Source organism: Ixodes scapularis, unplaced genomic scaffold (genome assembly GCF_016920785.2).
Source record: "Ixodes scapularis isolate PalLabHiFi unplaced genomic scaffold, ASM1692078v2 PGA_scaffold1__304_contigs__length_218370807, whole genome shotgun sequence".
NCBI classification, from domain to species: Eukaryota; Metazoa; Arthropoda; class Arachnida; order Ixodida; family Ixodidae; genus Ixodes; species Ixodes scapularis.
In genome coordinates, this window is record NW_024609846.1 from 54,676,329 (window position 1) to 54,700,024 (window position 23,696).

Consider the following 23,696-nt stretch of genomic DNA (forward strand, 5'->3'; position numbering starts at 1 on the left):
AGTAAGAACCGGTGTCTTTAAATGTTATCAACTAAAACCATTCCAAATTTTTTTAGGTTGTCTAAATTTATAAACAATAAAGCAATTGTATAAAACAAACTTATACATTTAATGAGAATTTTGAATACGTCAGGTTTTTGTTTCCCACGTGCTTCGACGTTTGAAATGTTTGTGTGGTTTACGTCTGCTCTGTGTGAGTCTAGTTTACTTTGGCTTCTTTCGTTAAAATTTTGCCTTCTGAGCTAAGAATAATAACTAATAAAAGCGCCTTGCAAACACACATTTCCGTTGCTCTGACGATGAGATGGAAACGTTTATGAAGCATCTATTTTGTCTATGGGCACTCACAATCTCGCACGCTGCTAGTCATCAAGACGGTTTTGAAGGTAAGATGTGAGACGATCGTTCATTAAAATTAGTAAAAGAGAGAAAAGACAAATCGAACGAGCGGGTTGGGATTGCTAGGCGTTCCCTACATTCCTATAAGAAATGGCTGATACACAATAGAAGCATAGAACCAGATGTCTTTAAAGTCGTGTGTCCGAATTTTGCTTCGCACATCGAGAAACTAATCTCAAAAGGATAATTTATTGAGTAAAGCTATACGCACCCCGGAGTGCGCTTTGGACGGAAATGGCTATACGCACTCCGCTTTTCTCGTATAAAAGGAGTGGACACAACGAGGTTCCTAAGCGGTGCCATGGCATAGGGGTTAGGATGTCCGTTTCATACGCAAGTGGACGCGGGTTCGATCCGCGGTGGGCCAACTTTTTTTTTTTTTTTTTTTTTCTCAAACATTTTGTTTTGTCGAGGCATTTGGCGATATTTACGATATTTCCTTTTTTGCGATGAACAGTAAAAAAAAAAAAAAAAAATCGAATGTTGTCGAGAAACTTCGCAGAACTAAATGGTAGCGGACTCCCTTTCCGGAGGTGCGATCGGGGACAGCGGGGCTTGGATTGCCGGCTGGACGCCGCGAAGCGGCGTGTACTGGTTACGCTTTGTAATTAGCAGCCGATACTGTCGCCGCGAAGCGGCGTGAACGCAGGCGGGGGGCTGTGTTAACGAGCGCCCCAGTGATTCACGCGCCGTTCGAAAAGGGTGGCCCGAGCGGCATGATCTCTCGGAGGGGTGCGTATAGCCATTTCCGCGCGAAGCGCACTCCGGAGTGCGTATAGCTTTACTCTAATTTATTTCGATCGTTTCTATTTTTCGCTTTGGAAATTTTGGAAACTTTCTGTCAGGAATAGCCCGAATACTTACAGCATCACACCAAGTGATGGAATGCTTTAACGCCAAAAGATTAAATGCAAATGGAAGCATCTAAATGTTCTTGAGTTGCACTGCGCTCTGTCTAGTCAAAAGCGCAGATGCAAACCCGGAAAGCATTCAGGAGCCTGGCTGGCTAACTTATGCATTCTCTGTTGGTAGAGCCAGGCATCGTCTTCGTCGTCCTGACTCAAGAAAACAGCCTCAGTGCTGGAGCAGCCAGGTTCCTTTCCCAGAGCATACATCAACAGGCAGCTGCACTGAGTCTGGTACGCCACACTTTAATTTCTCGCAACCATGCCAGCAACTGATTGCAGCCTCGCTGGTGTTTCAGGGAGATCCTATTGTGTACCTGACCCACAAACATTGGCCCGACGTGTTGGGTTCGTGGACCATATTTCCCCTTCTTGAACGGTGAGGAGGCAGACTACATTCTCCAAAGAAAGTTGTTTTGCTCGCTTTTATACTTAATTTTGGCATAATCTGGTAAACAATAAAAACTACGTCTTCAGCAAACCACGCGGAGCAATGAAGTGAGGCGTGTGACAATGTATCAGCCTAACGAACCCCTCCAGTGGAGGACCAGCACGTTCTTTGCTCTGTCGTATGAGGGTTGTAGCGCTCGACCTTTGCCAAGTTATGGTGAAAGGAAGTATGGGATCTTTTGTCTCAAAGATGCTGAGGGAGATGTGGCGAGGACGCATCTCGTCGTAGGCAAGCGTAGAGTTTTCGAAATTCTTGATGTGGCGTCGCTTGTCATGGTGCATGTGTTGTCGTCCGTATTGGTTCGGATATACTACATACTTTTACAGTTTCACACCTTAACCAGTTGACCTCTGTCACCGATGTTTCCTCAATGCACCGACAAATGAGCATGCATCTTCTTCTAATCCTTTTGCACATTTTTGTCACATCATCAAACGATGGTCAGGCTGGTCTTTGATGAGACCGTTTTCGATGGAGCGACCCTCTAGCTTGTGGAGATTGAGTTACACAACAGGGCCGAGCCATAAGGCCCAATGTTCAAAAACAGTTGCGCCATGCGGCCTCGCTACCAGGAGAGTAGTAGTAAAGCCATAGCAGATGATCATCAAGATCTAACAGGGTTAATTTGAACGAGGTTTTTCTAAACGCACTGCAGCCAGGGGAGCGCCGCGGGTCATAGACCCCGAACCACCGTCGACTGGAGAGCCAAAGGGATTGCGTGTTGTTGTTAGAGGACAACAGTATGAATCCTTTACCTTTCACTTTCAAAAGTAAACTTTCCCGCTGCTCGAGCACAGGCGAGCAAGCTCCCTCGCGATGGCGGGTTTCTCGAGGGAGGATCGGAAAGACCTCCCCAAATGAATGGGAACGAAAATACAGAAAGGGAGAGAATCTAAACATTATCAGGTTCACAACCCTTGCATGCGATAACACAATCAGTACGCTCAGTCGCATTCACATCAAAGTTAGAGATTAAGGATTCCCACAAGCTCTATGCATATCCTTTACTATGCAGGTTCAGCTACATAAGATTAACCAAGGTTTTCTTGTGCCTTTCAGGCTGCTCGAGGCTCACAGGGACGACGGCCGATGGTTTTTTTTCTGCGAGGATTCAACCCAGCTGGACCTTGGTCGCCTTGTGAAGTTACTAAACAAATACAACTGCTCTGATGTAAGATTTTTTAATATGCACCCTATTGCACTGATTGTTAGCCTATAATAGTGGCTCTCAAATGGGGGTCCGTGAATGCATTCTAGGGGTCCGCGAAACCCTGCCTCATCAGTCAAACCCGGTAATAAAAGTTGATAAGAGAGGTCTACTTCACAATAGCCCTTAGTTATATCCATTTATTAAATCATTATTAGATTTAACCTATACCTTTCCCCTCCTGTCACCATGAACGGGGTCGTCCGTCACCTCCGCCGATCCACAAGGGGTCCACGAAACATCGATGGTTGAGAACCACTGGCCTATAGTCTTAAAAATGCGGGTTTTAATTATAGTTTCCAGTTTTCTGTATTTATTGGAGACCGTCAACAATGCAGACCAAATATTATTTAGGCCAATCTTTTTGTTTTTGTTTTTACACAATTTGTGTGAAACACGTGCCTAGCTGTTTTGTTTCTATGTGTTCGTTCGCCTGATCTGGTTTTTAGCCCTTTGATGGTCAAACGTTTTTTCCAAACGATGCTTGCCAGTGACAGGTTTTCTTTCCAGAGGAACAGTATAAAGAAGGGGTCACTGCTCAGGTTTCGTCTTCATTATCTAGCGGGAGCACATATAGTGCTTGCAACTGTTCTCATTCAAAAGCATCAAATGGAAATATTGAAGGCAAAGACGTTGTCACCTTTCTACCATTCGGTTTCATTTCGGTGTGTCCAGTTGTGCGGCATTCCGACAACTTCAGTTATAGAGCCGGAGTTACTTTACGGAACTTTTTCATCGGATGTTAAAGACCGACATACACTTCACGCTTTCCACTTTTGCCTGGCTCCTCCTTTCCTACACTCTCCACTCTTTACCTTGCCACAGCTTGACTTCCCTTGCGCTTTAGGAGAAGGGAACGCTGAGAGGATTATCTTCCCTGCAGAAAACCGACGTTGTACGTCGGCCTTTAAGCTCTCATCCCCTGAATTTAATTCTAAGAAGCGTTAAAAGTCTGAATTGGAAGAACCAGCGCTCCAATTGCTGCTACCTTCGGAGCAGTTGATATTCAAAGCGGCCACCTCACGCGTATCAAGTGCGCGGAGCGTCTAATTTGAAATCTATATAACACCAGCAAAGCAGAACACCGTGCAAAACAAAATTTATAGTTTCCCAAAGACATAACAAACGGCGACACATCTTGCGGTGGGCACTATTGAATGCTTAATTGCCACCGAACATGTATGGTGACAGCCATCAAAGGGTTAAAGGCCTCTCTCTACAATAAAACTTCCTAAGCGGTCAATAAATAATGTGAAGGTGCCAAAAATTCAATTGACCATTTTGCATTTATTTTTATTTTATTCCTGACCTCTGTCAAGAATAAATTATGTAAACACTTCAAAATTTATAATACTGTACATGTTTGCAAGCACGGCCTCCAGGGTGCCGCCTTCTTGCTCAGTTAGGGTTCGCTTGGGCGCGTCATAATCTGATTACGACGCCTTGCTAAGGCCTCGTAATAGGATTATGGCCGTGCCCAAGTGCACCTCAACTGAACGAGATGGCGGAGCCCTGAGGCCATACTTGCAAATGTGTATAAGCACCAGTGACGACAACCCATCCTTTCTGAGGATGTGCACTCAGAAAGGCTTGTAGCCAGGTGAATAACGACTTATTTTCACTACCGTAAAATCCTGTAAGGACGCCCATCTAAAATGAGGAGATAAATTTGGAAAAACATGGGGTGAGCTATCCTTGGGGATGCGACAGCAAAAATTCATAACGCACGCACAGATCACAGACAAAAACGCATGAACCCGCTAAAAACTCCCTTGTCAGATGTACCGGTACCGCAGATCGCATAGTTTTTGCGATTCCCGTCGGGCATCGTGTGATGTCCAACGTGAATAGGGGGTAAGCAATATTTCGGAATTTTTATGTTTTAGATATTTAGCCAGAAAAACGGGATGGGCGATCTCACGGGGGAGGACACCCTCACGGGATTTTACGGTAGTGGCATTATTGTTATAAATGAAAGAGCTTGAAGGGCACCACCTGCAGCTTAGTGGGTAGAAAAATGGACCTTGGTAATGTCAACAAAGTGAGCTGACTATTTTGTGAAGTCTGCCAGTGCTTTCCCCTCCAACATCAAGGTCCTTGGCTCGGGTTATTTATTTTCTATTTATGTCAAAGCTATGTTGTTTATAATCTTTTTTTTTTCTTTTTTTCTCTCAGTTCTAGGGGTTTATCACATACCATTTTTTTGCATAAACTTAAAACAATCTTAATTTTTTTTTTTTTTTTTTTTTTACTGTTAGTTTTACATATATTTTTGCAAACGGTTTGTAAAATAAGCAGAGTTCAGCACTTTGTTGGTTACTTTTGACCATTCTTTAGTGCACAGGCAAGCTGTGCAGGTATTAGAGTTCAGACACTTTTCATGTGCTAACTGTCCATGTACTTGGTTGTCACCATTTCGAGGTGCTACGGATGCTTGCAACGGGAATGTATGCGATTTGTTAGAGAGGCAGCTAAAGCCTCGTTGTGGGCAGCTAATTAGGCTTCAGCTGCCTTTCTAACAAATCGCATACTTTCCCGTTTCGAGCAACTGTAGTACAGTATAGACCACTTACAACTTAACCGCTTATAGTGCAGGACCGGGTATAATGCGGCTTTTTTAAACCACCGGTTCGCCTCCCATAGAACTCCATGTAATTACATACCGCTTAAAATGCAGGCGCGTGAGGGGAAATACCGGTTATAGTGCGGAACACGCTTCCCTGTGCGACACTAGATAACCAAGATAACGGCGCTAGCCGCAAGCGGCACTCGCGGGGCACGGAGGTTGCTCGAAGAAGCGGGGAGAAGCGAAGAGAGAGGCTTCAGTTGCCATAGCGACGGAGGGACGCACACACGTGTCGTTCATGTGCGTGCATCCCTCCGCTGCGTTGGAAATGGTTGGAAACAACCACGACGACAGACCAATCACAAGTCGAGGAGAAGTGTTCGCGCGCGTTGCATGCCGGTCGCGGGGCAGCTTCTTTTATTCGCAAATATGGCGTCGGCTGTGATCGTCGACGTAGACGGCGCGGTAGAAACTCATTGTTCCGCGTAAAAGTGCTATCCATGACTGTGATTTTTCGTTGTGTGCCGCTATGATAACCCAGCACGTACCAGAAGGGAAGATCCAGCTATTTGTGCGGCGATGTTGTGGCAGCGCTCTCAAGACGGCAGAAACGCCCGTGTCGTCTTGTTTGTTTACTTCGACTACAGTGGTACTTTCTAAGCATTTGTGTTTTCGAACATCGCCCAGATTTCTTATTTGGAGCATTTCGTGCCTGTGCTCAAGTTGAAGGTATTACTGGTGCGTACCGTATAAAGGATGCGAATTTTCACGCGTTTTAATCACCGGAGAAGAGTCATTAGGGTTAGCAATCCTGAACGCTCGCAACGTCCGTCCGCAACCCGCGATGCCGCTAGAAGGCTGCGCCGGGCGAAAGTCGCTCATTTCTTTCAAAATGTTTGACACACTTGAGAAAGAAGTGTACTAGTCTGGTGAAATAAAGACGTTCCTCAAACTAAGCTTTATTTTTCATCTAATATAAAATAAATTAGTTTACAAAGGTAAGTTGTCTCATGGCATGTATTTTGGCCTGAAAAATCGATGGTTTGGTTATAGCGCGGTACCGCTTATAGTGCGGATTTTCGCGACTCCCGCGACATACGTTATATGCGGTCTACACTGTACCTCGAAACGGTGACGACCACTCTAATATAGCCTAGACGAAGACCCACCTATCCGCTTCTCAGGTTCACAGTGATGTACAGTCTCTGCCAGTATGAAAGGCCCACTTGGAGCATGTGGCCGAGGCGATGGCAGCGCTGCTCATGCTTTGGGCAATTCCATGTCGTTTCGAGGGAAGGAAAGGCACTTTGTGAGTGCGCGCCTACTCAGATTGGCCGCACTATCGAGTTTTGCCGTCCTCGGACCGACATGGAACTGCCCAAAACACACAGAGCGCTCCTGCTCGCCACTTATTCACTGCTGTGTTCCAAGCGGGTCTTTCTTATTGATGAAGACTGCACTTGGGAGCTTTTTTGAGGCATGAACTGTTTGACAGAGAATTCAGGAGACTATGTGCTCAGTTTTGTCTAGATGTGTCACAGGAGCACATGTTGTAATTGTCATTTATTGACATTATTGAGACACAGGCTCTAGCTTTGCCGGCCAGGTGCCCACGAAACAGTTTCATTGTAGGCAGGGTGCATGTCGACATGTCCAACATGAAACGAATGGTCTCGTCTGCTCAGGACCACTTTTTAGGTCATGCACTCTGGGATCTGGAAAGCACCATCATCCATCATTTCGATGACCCAATGTCCCTGGCTTACCCAGCCATCTCGGCTGGCATGGTCCTCAGCTCCTCAGCCTTAAACAGGTGAGTAACTAGAGATTGCAGGCTTTCACTGCAATCTTCCGTCGTAACTGGCTTCATAAATTATAGGTACTCGGCGTTTGTTTTTTTGTTCGATGTTGTCGAGGCTGGCACAGCTTCCAAAGATGCTGAAGATTACTGCGGAGAAAGAAGGGTGAAAGGGGTGGAGGCATTTACCTTACCCTCTTTCCTTACTCTTCACTACTTCTTCTGCTTCATTGGTACAAGCTCCAGTTAGAGAGGCATGCTTCTCATTTTGTTCCTTTTCTTCTACTATATCACTCCACTCTTCCTTGAAGCATCGGGAAAGCTTCGCCCGTCTTCCGTATGTCGTGGAAGGTAGACACCAAGTACAAGGACCGCTTCACGATAAACTTGTGGCAACTTCTGGCGAGTAGGTGCAACAGAGCTTTTTCAAAGTGGGAATATGTGTCGTGATCAGATATAGAAACGGCAATATTTCTGGTTATTTTGTTTTTCATGTTTTATGCACTCAACAGCATTTTTTAGGAAACTTAGCCTTGGCGCGTATGCTTTGTAAGCTTTGAAATGTGAGCAAGAGACGCAAGTCGTGCATCAGCAAGCAACAGTTTAAATTGGCTTTTGTTCACACAACCCAGGCTCTTGTTCGAGATGCGCAAGTTTTGTGTAGGGCCATTTTATAAATGAGAACTGCCGCAAAAAGATGAGGATATAGGGAGTGAGAGCACAAAGCACTTTGCAGCGACACTTCCTCTCTCCTAATTTTGTTACAAATTTTTTCATATATAAGTCGTGTTACAAGCCACTTGTCCATTTGTGCATTTGTGTAAACAGTCGTCTCTCATTAATAATATGTGGACCCCTCCATTTCTAGCAAAATATTTTATAATGTGAGTTGCCCACAGTAACAAGACAATAGTGCATGTATTTACCCAGTTTGTCTCCAAAGATGTCTACATAGCAAGCTATCCACATTAACGAGGCATGGCTATATAAAATAATGCATTTTCCGGCACATTTCCAGCACATTTATTTATAAGTATTTGCATGCATATAGTGCTCGCTGGAAAGTGGACACTCTGCAAATCTGAACCCCTATCATTTTTCACAAGTAGCATTATTTAAAAGTCTAGGCATTCAAATTGATCCTTGTGAGGCTTCAGAAAGTCTGCAAGATAGTTGCCCTGCTTTTCATAAATGCATGTGTGACCCTTCTTGAGTTGCATTGGCAATAAATACTTAGAGGCAACTTAATAGTAATCTTCTTCCTTCTCAGTTGTGGTAACCATAGCAAATATTTCAGGGCTGCAACAGCTTGGGCTCAAACAGCTTCTCACGAATTCTCGATTGATCGCCAGTATGAGGTGAGCATAACGACATTGTGAAGTTGTTAGATTGTTTCGTAGCTGCTTAATTATCCTCATTTCTCTAGTTTATTACAAAACACGAGGGTGTGACATACAGTGGCTATAGCAGTAAAAAAAAAAAAAAACGAGGCAAGAACTGGGTGGGACAGAAGTTGGCATATGTGTAGAGCCCTGCATATCTGCAGATTATCCGCAAATATCCGCGGTAAACTGGCAGATTCGGATAAAAATGAATCAGATTTGGCGGATTGCAGATCGGATGCAGATGCCAGGGGGTGCAGATGCGGATTAGATGCAAATATCTGCAAATCCGGATCTACATTTCTTTTTTTTCCCCCAAGGCGGCTTGTAAACGTTCGTGACCGCACAGTGTAGAGTGAATGAGTGAGTGATACTATGAAGCGCACCATTGAATGTATTGCGGGGGCAAACTACACTCTTAGATTAAAGGTGCCGATCGGAGAAAAAATCATTATTTATGTCAATAAAGATTTGATTTTCACTAAAGATTGCTTTAGATTGTTCTTCTTTGGCATGGAAAGAACGGAAAACGTCCCCCCCCTTAAAAAAAAAGAAAAGCTAAAAAGTACAAGTTACAAGAGTGTAGAGGAAACCTGCAAGTGGCTTCCTCGCTTACAAATATATATTGAGGAGACTGAACTCGATCCTCTGGAGTGGTGGAACTTGCGCCAGCACGAGTTTCCGCACATCATTCTTGCAGCGCAGTTTATGCATGTGTTATGTACCGGCGCCACCGGCAGGTGGACTAAGCAGCCGATGCCGCGAGCCTCGTGACAATCGCGTGCTAGTGAGAGCTCGGGCACTTGTTCCTGGACCGAGAACCGCGATGGACGCACCGTCCACACTCTAAAGCTGACAGTAAAGCTTGTATTTATCAGCATGCCACCCCAGCATCAAGTGCACCAACGAAGAGAGACTTGTCATTAGCGCGTATTAATTTAAGAAAGGCGAACCAGTCTGAATCAGTCCAAGTTGACGACATTCTGTTTCTTCTGCATAACAACCTCGACAAGTGAAATGTTGCGTGTGTGTGTGTTTTCTTTTTCTCGACAGTTGGCACTGAGTTGTTTTTAAGTACAGTAGACTCATTAATTCAAACTCCAGGAAGTCAGAGATTTTAGTTTGAATTACCAGAAGTTTGAATTGTCAGAAGTTCATCTAAATATGATACTAGACAACATTATGATTTGTTACATGGATAGCTACACATAGAAAGCAGATTTTGGCCAGTTTCCTTTACATAGGCCTAATTTTAACCAAGTACAGGCATAACACATTGGTGAGCGAACTGTGACGTTAAGTTTATTCATCCGGCAAAAAAGTTGTCGATTGTGGACTGTTTAGTCAAAACATGACATCTCAAAACAAAAGTGTCAATACCAGCCAACACAAGTAGCTCTTTACGGGACTCTTCCTTTGCAGACAGAAACTTCCGGAGCTGAGCGATGTGCTCAAAGGCCTCTGCGGCTGTGACAGTTAGTAGTGGGTCATCCCTTTCTTCATCGTCATCTCCACTCTCACTGCTGCACTGTGCTGGCATTACCTCCTTATGTCCTCTAATGAGTCATCACGACAAACACGGACATCGTCGTCAAGACTAGCATATTCCGCCAGCTCGGCGTAACATTATGTACTTCAGGGCCAGAAAGCATGATGCCAGTGAGCTGTTCCTCATCCTCGATGTCGTCTTGGTCATCATTGCTAGTCTTGAAGCACATAATGTGAACGCCGTTTTCCGCTAATGTGTGCCCGCTTGAGCCCCGTTGAGTGCGCTTCTTTCCGAGCACCGGTGCACTGCGGAGAAGCAACACTCGCAAAAACAAGCTTTGCGGGTATTGCTTCTCTGCGGTGCATTGGTGCTCGGAAAGAAGCGCACTGAACGGGGCCGCGAGAACAAAAAAGTATGAATTAAGCGAAAACGCCGTTCGAATTAAGCGGCTTATAAATACATTAAAAACATTGCGGGACAACCACAATTTTCAGATCTGTTTGAATTAACCGGAAGTATGGAATATCCGAGTTTGAATTATCGCGAGCCTACTGTATATGGTTCCGAGCATGCAGTTGAGGTGTTGCCATTTTTGCATATTGCGATATTTTCCCAGTGGTGTACTCACGCCTTACCACATATACACGAGTATTTTGCTGCTGCGAGTAAGCGCCCTTCCTCTCCCACTTTTTTACTGTTTGGCTTAAAAAAGATGACACAATGTTATTACTCTGTCCTTTGAAAATTTTCATCTTTATAAAATATGCACCTGCTTGAAATGGGTTTTGCAAAACAAAAATAAATATATATTTCCTTCCTTTTGAGCACATATACTGGACAGAGTGTCAGTGTCACGGACCCCCAAGAAGATCTAAAAACTGTGATCCTCTTTCGAGCGATGTGAAGTGTCTCTGGAAGGATGATTGCATATTTTGTAAATAGGATAAAACAGAATATGATAACATGAATTCCCCGTATTCTTACACAAAGAGTTCTTGTAGAAAGGTAAGCAGACGGCTAATAGAATACTATCCAGACTTTTTTTTGTTTTTTTAAGTTTTAATAATGCTTGATTTTATTATGTAAAATTAATGCGCGGATTGAAGGTTGGATACGGTTTCGAATTTTGCGGATGCGGTTCGAATGCGGATATAAAGTTTGCAGATCCGGATTGGATGCGGATACAATTATTTAAGAACATTGTGGATGTGGATCGGATGCGGATACAATTATTTAAGAACATTGCGGATGCAGATACAAAGTCTGTATATGCGGATCGGATGCGAATGATCAAACTGTTATCTGCGCAAGGCTCTACATATGTGTGCATACAGCCAATACATGGTACCCAAGGGTGTCGTAGGGAAGCTGGAGTTGTCAGTGGTCAGCTGTACCCTCACCCTTCTCAAGCAGTGGTGAAGCCGTTGGGCTGGGTTTGACGTCACTGCTCCCCACTCCTTCTTTGATTTACTCGCATTCTGTAATGGTCTTGGTACAAACAGTTCCGATATTGGATTTTCTGGCCAAGAGCATGTGAGAATTCACCCTAAACCCATTGTTTTTCGAGAACCTCTTCAGCTTCACTTTTATATATATATATTATATGAAAAAAGAAAGCCCACACTACCAGTGATGTGATTGCTGCACCAATTGCGCCAAGGGGCTAACCCTGCTACATCCTGCTACATTTTGCCAAAATATGTGTAATCTGCACCAAGCCTGTGCCAAAGGACCAATTTTGGTCACCTTTGAAAACCGAAACTAAACTGGGTACCATAATTGAGCACACATGAGCTAGGTGGTGCAAGCAGCCGTCCGACACAAAGTACCCTGCATCAATCGTTCATCCGGTCTTGCATGGTTTTTCCCGCCGTCTCTCGTCTCGCGTCTTTTTTAAAAAAAATTCAATGATGGCCGTTGGCGTGTGCGGACGCTCCGACGCTAGCGTGCTGGGTACCAGTCATGCCGTCATGCTTTGAAACGAAACCATGTTTTGTGCGGCGGGGGTTACTTTATGGGCTGAAGCACTCGCTCCTAAAAGCAACGGCCGTGGCCAAGCTATTTTTGGTCCCTGACTGCCAGTCACCATGGTCGCGCGACGTCGGATGTTGCCGTCCCCACATCACTGCAGTTATGGCACTTTCTAAACTGAATTCTAAGGACTGCTGCATGTTCATCAACAATCCTGTTCTTGTTTAATATGCTACTACAAACATTCGTTTAGCTCAAAGACTGCTGTGTGAAGTATTGATTACATAGGTTTTTCTTGGTAGGCTTTCTTTCGAGACGTAACCCGGTACGTCTCGAATCAGCCGCGAAAGATGTTGGTGAAGAGAAGTGAGCTAAAGCAAAGAAGGCAATGTCCGCACGCTGAACCCGCACAGCGTGCTTACCTATTTGTCTCGAGTTCAGTCAGTGCACAAAACGCTCCAAGAACTTTTTGACCCTTGCTCGCGGTGTCTTGCATCAATGCGTTCAGGTTCTTTTTTCTTCTGTGTTTAGCTTGGCCTCGCCTGCCGGCCTGGCAAGCACGTGCCGCTGGACTGTTTATTTATTTTTTTGTATGTTGGACAGTTACATTTTGCAGACATTTTTTGGGAATTAGTTGGAGACGGAGCGGAGTGGCATGGTTTCGATCAAACAGCCATCCCCGCTCGCGCAACAATTTCACATTGCATGGCAGTAGTTTCGTGTTTCATGAGTTGGAGACTGCTTCCATTTATTACATTACTAGTCAACCTAATGATGTGATATTTACTACTAAGCTGGTCATTTTCAAGTAAATTTTAATATGTGCAGTTTGGTCCAATATATTTGTACCATTTAACTGAAGCATTGCAAAATGTGTCATGTCATTGGCATTTCAGTTACATGTTGAAAGACTCCCAGGTGGTCCATCTTGACAACAATTGCGGCTAGCAATGTGTCCTTCGTTCGTCCGCCACTTGAAATGAATATCTTTTTTTTTTCTTTCTAAAGAATATCTGCTCCAAAAGCCACTTTTGCTGCTCCGAAACACTGTTTTAGCTCCTCCAAAAGCCAGTTTTGCTGCTCCAAAACTCTGTTTTGGCTGCTTCAGAAGGTGCTCCAAAACGGCTTCGGCCAATCACATCACTGCACTACACATGATACAAATTATTGTTTTCTGCAGCATGGTCCTCTGAGACATCGGTTGCCATGGCAATCACCTCGTAAGCAGCCGGCTGCTTCACGACTTGCTTACAAGGTGGTTGCTATGGCAACCGAGGTCTGCGCTACACGTCGCAGTAGAACGCAAGGAGCCATGACGCAGTCGACCACTCTCAGATGCAAATGTCTGAACCAGCTTTTAGTTGTGTCTCTGCCTCATTGAGAAGTGCCGGTTACTGATGCCCTGTTTCTTTCGCAGTTCGCCAAGTTCCTTGGGACTCCCGAGTGTGGAGCGCTGCTCTTGAAGGACGTTCCATCGTTTTGCCTCAAGCAAGAAAAGGGCCGCAGCTGCGTGACCTGGAGTGCTCGACAGACACCCTCGTGTGTGAGCGGCGTTATTCTCGCGGTTCAAAGAAAACAAGAGAGTGCACGTAAAAGAAAATTAAGGTTGAAGTACCCATGAAACAAAAAACTGGTGGTTTTGAAACAGCACCAGCGCGCATTTCTGGGATTCTTGCCAGGTTACTAGATTGCTGCCAAGCCATGAGTTGCAGAAATTAATTGCTGTAGACCAGGCGTCGACAACCGGCAGCCCGCGAGGCAATATTATACGGCTTCCGGCTTGCCTCCAAAAGTGCACCCCCCCTCCTCCCTCAAAAACACATATTTTAGGACAAGGGTTATGTTTGGTTGCAAACCTGGTATAATCAGATGTACTACCGTATTTGCACGAATATAACACGACCACGAATATAACGCGAGGGCAGGTTTTGATGCCCTCAAAAAGAAAAAAAAAATATTATTACTACTATAACGCGAACCGAGGCCGCGTCAATTTCTCGCACTCGGGGGCATAGCAGATGTGAGAAGTCAATGGAAATAGAAGAAATATCAGTTTATGTTTTGACTACACTCATCCTCACAGTTCAGGTCCTTCCGTTTACAATCCACTTGGCGACTACGCAGGTATGCAGCAGCACGGCACCTGCTTGTCTGGTAGTTCTCTTTTCTTGCGAGCTCCTCGGCAGCCCACAATCCAAACAAGGCACCAAGCAGAAGAACCAACACACAAACACCAGATCATTCTGGAGCAGAAACTTAAACAATGTGCAGGCAGAAAAAAAGACTACTGAATCCGATACACGATCACACTTCTTGTTCTGGTCCCTCTGCATAAACAAATGCCTCGTGTTCCACGATTGCGTAAACGCGGTTGGTGGCCTTGGCTTGGCTTGTGTTGACTTGACTCGGCCCGGCTCGGCTTGGCTCGAATTGGCCAGTGCCCGCATTCCCGCATGACGCGCGCGCCCACCGAGTTTCTGCGGCGTGCGCGCGTTGTACAAACACAAAAGCGATAAAAATGCTTTTTTATGTTTTCTGTTCTCCCCTTCAAGTGGCCCAATAGCTAATAAATTCCCTTCCACACCCCCGCTTCTTTTCCCACCGGATATTTTGCATTGAGCCGGAGGGATGTCTTTCTCCTCTGGCTTTCTCCAGACTCGCGCGCCTCGTGGCTGAACTCGATTCCGAATATAACGCGAGGTGCCTTTTGGAGCACGTAATTTCGAAAAAAAACTCGCGTTATATTCGTGCAAATACGGTAACTCTGAACAAGTTCAAGAGATTTGCCAGATAGAGACAATGAAGCAGTTTGTATGAATGCGATTGTAGTGCATCAAATCGAGCGGGGACCAGTCACACGCAACTTTTCTCCACACTTCTTCCTGTTGTGACCATTTACTGCCAATCATAATAGTCATTTCTCGAATCGATGCCCTATGGTTGCACCCATTTAAGTGTGGCTAATAAGCTGAGTAATGTATTTGCAGCAAACGACTTCGTCAGGTTTGCCACTGGCCTCCCTAAATTAGAGTTTTCTATTCAACGAAATCTCACAGTGGTCTTGATCAAAGTTAGCTACAGCTCGCATATATGTCTGCGAACGTACTTTTTCAATGTGAAGACCGTGAAGTCAAATGTAGGTCTTGCGAATGTCAGATGAGCACATTTAAAGTGTTTTACGCCTCTTAGGTAAGAGTTTTAATGTGAATGTTTGCATCTTGGCACGCAATATTGAACACCCAAATTCTTACTGAGAGTTACTCCAGCAATCTTACTTTATGTGTGCCCGAGTCAAGAGAATATGTCTTTGCATGTCACATGGAGTTTTGTGTGAGAGTTTTATCTTTTATTTTAATGGGCTAATCCCACTCATCTCCGCTCCTCTGTCCGGCCCTCTCCACTTTGCGGCGATTTGGCCTTCTGCAGCAGGTGTCCGTCCCCAGCTGTGGACGTATTGTGGTTTTTTTTTTCTGATGTTCATTAATTGGTTCTGGAATCTATTCTTGCTGGTATACAGCAAATTGGTGTAAGTGCCTGTACTAAAGTTTTAGTCTACGTTTTTCTGTGCATCACTATGCTAGGTGCTGTGAGTGCTATTGTGCATCTAGATGTTCTAGAGTGAGCGCTATTGTGCATACTAGATGCGCTATTGCGCATCTAGTATGAACAAGGTGCAAGAGTAAAATAAGCAGACGTGAACTCCTCTGGTCGCCGCTCAGTGAAATATGGGGAGGGGGGCACAGCAATAAGGAGCTCATGTAAGGGACTGCCACAAATTTCTTTTATAGAATTACGGCAGCCCCTTCTATGGCCGAGCACGCCGGAGGCACCTCATACAGCATTTTACCCTATCAGCTAGCGCTCGGTTGTGCCAATTCACGTCGCTGCCCACTGTACATCTGCATCAGGGTTGTTTTGTATACTGGTATTTCCTCAACATTTGCAGCTACCCATTTCACCAAGAGATGCCACTGTGCCTGAAAGGGAGTCCTTTTGCCATCTATTCATTTCCTGTTTCTTAAATTGTATATTTATTTACTAAGAGACATCAATTTTTCTTTTAAAAGCAAAATACACCGTAGCATATTAATCTCACATTTGCATCAGCCCTATCGCAGCATGCACTCTGATACACCGAGCTACGGAAGTGACAAAGCAGCCTAAGAAGTGACTTTCTTCTACGCGTGTCAGACGTCTTCATGGGCTGCTGCTATAATTTGTGGTTTGTCAATTATACACGAGTTCTAAATTTTCACTCAGCCTAAAAGGCCAAAAACTGTTAAGCCTGCCTTGCAAGAAGCTTAGAAAAACAAGAATGGATGGTACAATATACTGGCATCAACATTCTCGTGCAACATGGGCAGTGCTAGCATAGTTTGTACATGTGTCCAGCACTAATGCGCAGGAAAAAGAAGGGTGAGAGGGTCTTTTCCCGTCCTAGTTAAAAATAAAAGGTGGGAAAAAGAGTCATTCTTTTTGTCTGCCCTTTGTCCCATTTTTTTTTTTACTGGGAAAAGCGGTGCTTGCCTCGGATTATGTTCATGTAACTATTATATTTGCGTGGCTTAGTCACCATGCTGGACTTTGCTTCAGTTGGCATCTGTTTTCAGGAGGATGTTTTGTTCACTTGGGGAAACGAATTTTGAGAATCAGTGGGAAGTTCACCTCTGTGTTCTTTAGGGTCACCCAGCTCCCGGAGATGCTGTTCTATTTGCTGTGAAGACATGCAGCCAGTTTCACAAGGAGAGAGGTGAGTTATCCCTACTCATGGGCGCGACGTGACAGTAGCTAAAATGCTGCGTCAATTGTCACTAAAATATTTATACTTACAGAAGTTTCAGAGACAGAGAGACTAGAAATGGTAGAAAGATATAGATGCTAGCAAGCTATTCTATGCTGGGCAAAGGAGAGGAAGAAAGCAATGAAACAATTAAAATGGAAGGGTGATTCCATTTCAAATATCACTCTAGGTTAGTCTGTGAGAGAAACATATTAAAAACTGGGAAATCTGTCCAGCTCTGTCACGCAAACTGTGATTAATTACTGTAATAGTAACACTGTTACTATTACAGTAATTAATAACTCAGAATGTTAATTACAGTGATTCAGTTACTTTTAGTCAATCATTTGACAGCCCAGACTCCAGCCACTTCATTGAGCACCTTCAACTTCTATTCTCGACGGTCCCCATTGGCAGTTCCGCTGGTGAAGGCAACATGGGCGAAGGACGCCGAACAAGTTGTATTCTTCAGCGATGTAGAAGACGCAGACATTCCAACGGTCACGGTGGGGGTGAGCAACGTGAAGAGGGGTCACTGTGCAAAGACCATGGCAATCCTGAAGCACGTCCTGTCCAATGGGCTGCTTGACACCCGCACCAGGTGGCTGGTGGTGGCAGATGACGACACGCTCCTCAGGCGAGATGTTCGCCTCCTTTTTTTGATATCTGGGAATTCCGGTCACAGTCGGGGCCGATTTTGAATGGACCGAAATGGGCATTGAGCTACGTGATGTTTTTTAATGCCATTTTGTAGTGCAACTAATCCCATAAATTGCTGGGCTTCACTGAGTAGTTTACCGTAAAATACCGCGGAACGGCCCACTATTAACATTTCCCAAACTTGGGAATTCTGCACGTTACACGTTAAGCGCCCGATTTGACCGGACAAGCACCCATGTCTAGATTAACCCAGTTTTCAGTGAAAATGCGGTGGGCACTCCCCCATATTTTACGGTAGTGTATACGTGCTTTGCACCTGACGTCATACCATCAGCTCTTTGGCCACCACCAGAGAATTGGGAAAAGAGGAACTCCCCTCTCATGGGGAGCCTCTTCTGTGTGTCCCAGATGGGCCCAGAGGTCGCTATTCTCCCTCTAGAACAGTGGTTTTCAAATGGAGGTCCACACACCCTTTGGGGTCCGCGAAGGCATTCTAGGGGTCCGAAAAGCCCTGCCTCATCAGTCAAGCCCGGCAACTAAAAGTTGTCCTTTTAGATTGAGAAGAAACGTTCCAATTTTCGGGAGAGTTTTCTCGTGGTATTTCAATGAGAGAAGTCTACTTCCCACTAGCCCTTAGTTATACTATCCATTTAAATCATCACAACCTACACCTTTCCCTTCCCCTCACCACGAAGGGGACCCTCCATCATCTTCGCCGATTGAGAAGGGGTTCACGAAACATTAATGGTTGGGAACCACTGCTCTAGGAGATTGTAAAAGATTAACCCGTCACTCAAAATTTGTGCAAAAGCAGCTTCCCGCTCTCTTTCTTCCTTGGTGGTGCGAATGGATGGTGGACGTCAGTGCAAAGCATCTGTAACTTGTCACGAAGGTGTACTACAGACAATGCATTTATCGTGCTAAAATTTTGCAGCTTCTGGAATAGAAAGTTGTTTGCATAGGCTGCAGCAACTTGAAATTTACATCTGATCGATCGTCAATGGAATGTTTCACTACACTTGGTGCTGGTTTATGACTAAAGTGAACATTGATTCCACATTCGTGCAAACCATGTCAAAATCTGTATACTACATTGCAGACAGGCGCGTAGCCAGAATTTTGTTTCGAAGGGGGGGGGGGGGGGGGGGGGCCGCCCATGACAAAATGCTGTATGAGGGGGAGGGGGGAGAGGAGGTCCCAGCAAAATGGAAGATTTCGGGGGGGGGTGCCCGGGCCCCATGGGCCTCCCCCCTGGCTACGTGCCTGATTGCAGACATTAGGATGCACAAATTCTAAGCCATACAATGACAGGCAAACCTTTGTCGTGTTGTGCACCTATCTGTCCCGACTAAATCCACACTGGTGTTGTTTGTACAGCATCCCTCGCCTCTTGGACTTCCTGGGCTGCTTTAATGCGGATGATGAGATCGCTCTTGGGGAACGTTATGGCTTCGGCTCTGCGTCTGGCCGGGGCTACGACTACTTGACCGGTGGCTCGGGGTAAGTCAGAAGTTTATCCACCAACGGACTCTAGTTGCATGGGTCAATCTTTCTCCTCGATCAAGCCTAGTGTAGCACTTAAGCCTGATAGCTTGGCATATCATTCCTAGGAGCTAAGAAGAGTTAAGAAATGGCTGTCTTATCAAAAGAGGTTTTAGTGGGTGTTTGAGAAACATGTTCTTAAAGCATGACGTTCCATCAGCTCAATGATGTGCCATTTCTGACCTGTGGCTGCCGCTGAAGGGAGACAACATTGTTTGCAGCAGGTTGAGCTATTTGCCGTTTTCTGCAAGGTGGAGATCTAGGAGCTTGTGAAATGGAAGCTTCGGAACAAGGAATTGGGTGACCGTTTTCTCCCATGTGCGATCATCTTTGACAGAACAACACTGGGTCTCCCACACGATGCGTCGTTTCGGAGCAGTTATTGACTGCAGTATTCTTTTCGTCTTTCTCTATTTCCAAGGATTACGACACCCGTGTTCAGTCTCTGGCAAGCGTGACTAAGTGGGTTTGCTGCTGCAAAGAAATACCATAATCCTTTTTTGTTTCTTTCGTGAAGGGCCTTAGTTGAGGGAAAAAGAAACAGCATGTTAAGAAGGAAAAGTGATCTGATCAGCTGGTGTGCAGTTGCCGAGTGACAACTTGTTGCAACGCTGAGCTCGTCAGTTGGTCTTCAGAACCAGTAGGCGGCGCTGCTTACCTTATATAAGAGACAACACAAGATATGTGAGGAGGAATCCAATTTCGGCAAACTATAATGCCAGATGATTGTTAGGTGTTGACCACACACAATCTGTACAGGTGAGGGTCGACCGTTAGGTGGTGTGGGCACCATTCATGGTGACAACAACGGTTTATGCAGGATGGTGTTCACGAAGAGGACGGTAGAGAGGATTGTCCAGTCAGGGTGCTCGTGTCCCTCGGACGACTCTCCGGATGACATGCTGTTGGGTGCCTGCCTCCAGCGGCTGGGCATCCCCCTTACCCACTCTCCTCTCTTCCACCAGGTGAGGCCAGGGCTGGAAGTGCTGCTTTTGTCCAGCTGCTATTGACAGACAGCTGTGCTGCTTCTGTCCAGCTGTTATTGAGGCATCTGTGCTGCCATAGCAATGTAGGTAGTCCATGGAAAGACTTGGAGTCTTCACAGGGTGTGCCATTCTCAAATGTCAGTCCGCTTTTACTATTTACAAAAGTGAGACTTTTCTTTGGAGTTTGGTTCTCGTACAACAAAATGGGCTACATTCTGGGGCTTGCTTCAGCATTGAATCTACACCAGTGGAAAGTATTGGTAAAGATATGCAGTTCCACTACGTACTAGGAAGCAGGGGCGAGAGACCCATATTTCTGTTGCGTTACAAGCTCGACCTATTAGTGCAACCGTATGGGACCCCATATAATCACATTTAATTTTTTCTTAAAGCTCAACATTTATTCGAGCCAAGGTTGTGTGCACAAATTTCTTAGAATAAGAGTCCCTCTCCATCTCGCACTCATTGAGTATTTCCAACACATTCCTTTTTAGCTGTCGGAGATTAACCTTGCAAGGCTGGAACCTCCCAATTGCTGCTCTTGGTTTCTCTTGAAACTCGGGCTCTGGCAACATCGCAAACTTACCAGTTTTGTCAGACGTCCTAAGACAGTTATCTGTTGCTGATGTGCACCTACATAGCCTACAAACTGTTGACTTAGCGTAGTACACTACTGATATGCACACGTTTTGTGCAAGCCCGTTACAGTTCATTTTGCCTGTTAGGGGAAAATGAACAGTGGCTTGCTGCACCATTGCAGGCTAGGCCGGACGACTACAGCAGTGCATTGCTGTCACATCAGCGGCCCATATCCTTCCACAAGTTCTGGATGATGGACCCCATCGAGACGTACCGGCGCTGGTTGAATGACGGCCCCAGCAATGGCAGCCAGCACGACGAGCTATGAAAGCAAGCCTAGAAACGGTGCCATTACTGTCAAGACCGGTTATAATGAAGTCGCTTATAAGGAAATAGCAGCTACAGCGAAGCGATCACGATTTCCCATTCTTTTTTGCACTTCGTTAACCGAAGTCGGTTATAATAAAATAGCGGATATAGCGAAGTGATTTCCGATTCCCGTCGATTTCATTATAACCGGTCTTGACAGTACTCCACAATTGCCAAAATACTCCAAATGGAAGTTAAAATTCTAAGCAAAATGCCAATATCCTTTTGGAGGCTGTGGCAGCTGTTTACTCTACAAAACAACTGTCACATCAGCAACTTTTGAGCTGTATATTTGTGTACATGAACGAGTGTAGCCAAAGAAACACAAAATGAGAGTACTGTAAAACCCTTTTTTTTTTTGCGGCCCCTATTTTTCGGGAATTGGTCGCGAAGGACATAATTGCGGCCACTAAATTTCATGAATTCCAGATACCTGCATTGAAATCCTTAGGACCGAAATTTTTGCGTGCCCTTTACTATTGCAAATTTTTCAATTCATAAAAATTGAGGGCTTACGAACATTATGGGTTTTACAGTATTTTTTTTTCATAGTTTTATGTTTGTATTTTGAACAGATTGCTATATTTTTGTTCTAAATGCCCCACTTAGGCAGGTGCTTCAAAAGCAGCCAGGAAGAGTGCAATGCATCTTGGGATACTTGCAACACACGACATCACAGGCCTGTAGCAAAGGCTGGTGTTACAATTTTGTCTACTGGAATCGCCTGATGGAACAATTTTTGCAATTGTGATGGGACATTATTCTTATCCGACCTATTCCCCTCGTGAACTTGCAGAATGTTCCGAATAATAAGCCAACCAGAATGACTCGGCAGCACCAAAGTAACTGCGGCATCAAACATGTGGCGAGTTAGGAACAGCATAGCAGTTCAAAGCCAGGCCAGACAACCATTTTTCTTTCTTCCTTATTTTACTGTCTTTTTTTCTTTTTCCACAACTGTTTATCAAGCTGTTAGCATTCAAGCTCAATTTGCTCATTCATCACGTCATACTGCTCTTGTGAGACACACAAGGTCACGACATCCAGGGAAACTTCAGAGGCATCCACTAGCAGGAGTGGTTTCGCAATTGTTCGAAAACATATTTTCTCAAGTTTTCAAACAAGACCTTTCTCTGGTGGTGCTATAACATAATCCAAAAGCCAAAAAACGACGGAAAAAAAAAAGTGCTGAAATTTTGCTTTTGTAATCTTTAATTAAGCAGCTTCCACCCCACTTGTTTTCTTGCCACCTTGTGTCAGCCGATGGGCAGCTTTGAAAGGAGAATTACAAGTCGGAGGACCATATGCGTTTCTTTCAGCTGAACAGTGACTAGGAGCATCGGAGCTTACAAGTGTAAGTGCAATAATAGACTAAGTACAAAGAAAAAAAAAAAATGAAACATTTACAAATCTCTGCAATGCGAAATTAGAGTGCAGCTCTTGAGGAGGAGGAGGAGGAGAGGGGGTATGTCCCTCCTCCAATTCAGTTTCCCCGCTGAATTAAGCGGAGAAAATGACGTCACGTGACCTCAACACCAATCTTATTCCCGGCTAAATTTACTAGGGAATTAATTGGGGTTGAGGTCACGTAAAGTCAATTTGTCCGCTAAATTTAGCACGGTTACGCAGACAAACATGGAAATAAACACATAAAAACTGCGCCCTAAAAAAAAAAAAAAAATTTGCTATATTGCAGTCTTACTGGGCCAGGAAGTTGAACTAAACGATTATCATGATTTTCTTTGGAAGAAAGTCGTATGCTGCAAGTATTAACAGGAGGGATTTGCCAGTTGTACTGCAATTTTTCAAGTCTTTGTTCCCAATAGACCGATTTCACCAAGCTTTCAGCGCATGCAAGACGCCGCCATAACTTTAGTGCTCAGGAGGTAGACGGCAGTGCATGTGAGGGCTCGTGCCGTCTTGTGCTAAACACTTGCAGAAAGACTAAAGTTCCCTCGATGCAATGCGGCGGCAAAGGCGTAGTCAAACTGGCTGGCGAGATCGGCCTAATAGATGGCTACTGACAATTTTTCTTGGATGTCCGAAATTTAATTTTGGTACTTTAGTCCGACTTTTTTTCTTTTACTCCTTACAAGTAACTTCCATTGCCAAAGGCTCAATGTTTGAGGAAAGCTTCAAATGAAAGCCTCAAATTGGTCACTCTTTTGTCTTCTCTTCTCGAATTAAGTTGTGTCAAGTGTGGTGCATGTAACAAGTGCTTTCATGGTGGCAGCTCAGTGTGACAAAATAATGAAAATTGGGCACCGCCCAAGTGCAACGTGCCATGGGAAGTGCAGAGAATGCTGGTGGTAGTCCGTGCCAGGTATTCTTAAGAGACCTTTAGACTACTGTAACAAAATATAGACTTTCGTAGATAGAAAGCGATAGCATGAATTCACTGCCTCGCTTTGAGAAATAAAAACAGTGGTTTAGCATGAACCAGAAACTGTTTGTTCTTGAAACATGGGCTTGTAGTTGGACATGCCCTCCTGCTTATGCTAAGAACCATCTGGTGAAGTCTTACTCTCGTCTAGATGTTGCCATTCTTTGACATTCTGCCGCCATAGTCGCAAACAAGACTGCAATTAACCCCACGTCCATGCTTCCAGAGG

The 23,696-nt window shown here is 44.8% G+C and overlaps 1 protein-coding gene across 1 annotated transcript; it reads left to right on the plus strand.

Annotated features, from left to right (window-relative positions):
- The first annotated feature begins 139 nt into the window (after positions 1-139).
- Positions 140-23,523, plus strand: LOC8032610 (beta-1,3-glucosyltransferase). The gene is made up of 12 exons (XM_029970263.4): positions 140-386; positions 1,432-1,538; positions 1,604-1,683; positions 2,815-2,926; positions 7,214-7,341; positions 8,624-8,684; positions 13,586-13,711; positions 16,849-16,918; positions 17,366-17,585; positions 18,986-19,108; positions 19,971-20,115; positions 20,897-23,523. Exons 1-12 carry the CDS (start codon positions 305-307, stop codon positions 21,041-21,043), a joined length of 1,401 nt encoding a protein of 466 aa, XP_029826123.3. The 5' UTR covers positions 140-304; the 3' UTR covers positions 21,044-23,523.
- The last annotated feature ends 173 nt before the right edge of the window (positions 23,524-23,696 follow it).

Coding starts and splice junctions, on each gene's coding strand:
- LOC8032610 (XM_029970263.4), top strand. CDS start 305: ATGGAAACGTTTATGAAGCATCTATTTTGTCTATGGGCACTCACAATC. Junction 8,685..13,585: donor CGATTGATCGCCAGTATGAG/GTGAGCATAACG, acceptor TTTCTTTCGCAG/TTCGCCAAGTTCCTTGGGAC. Junction 16,919..17,365: donor CCAGTTTCACAAGGAGAGAG/GTGAGTTATCCC, acceptor CCCCATTGGCAG/TTCCGCTGGTGAAGGCAACA.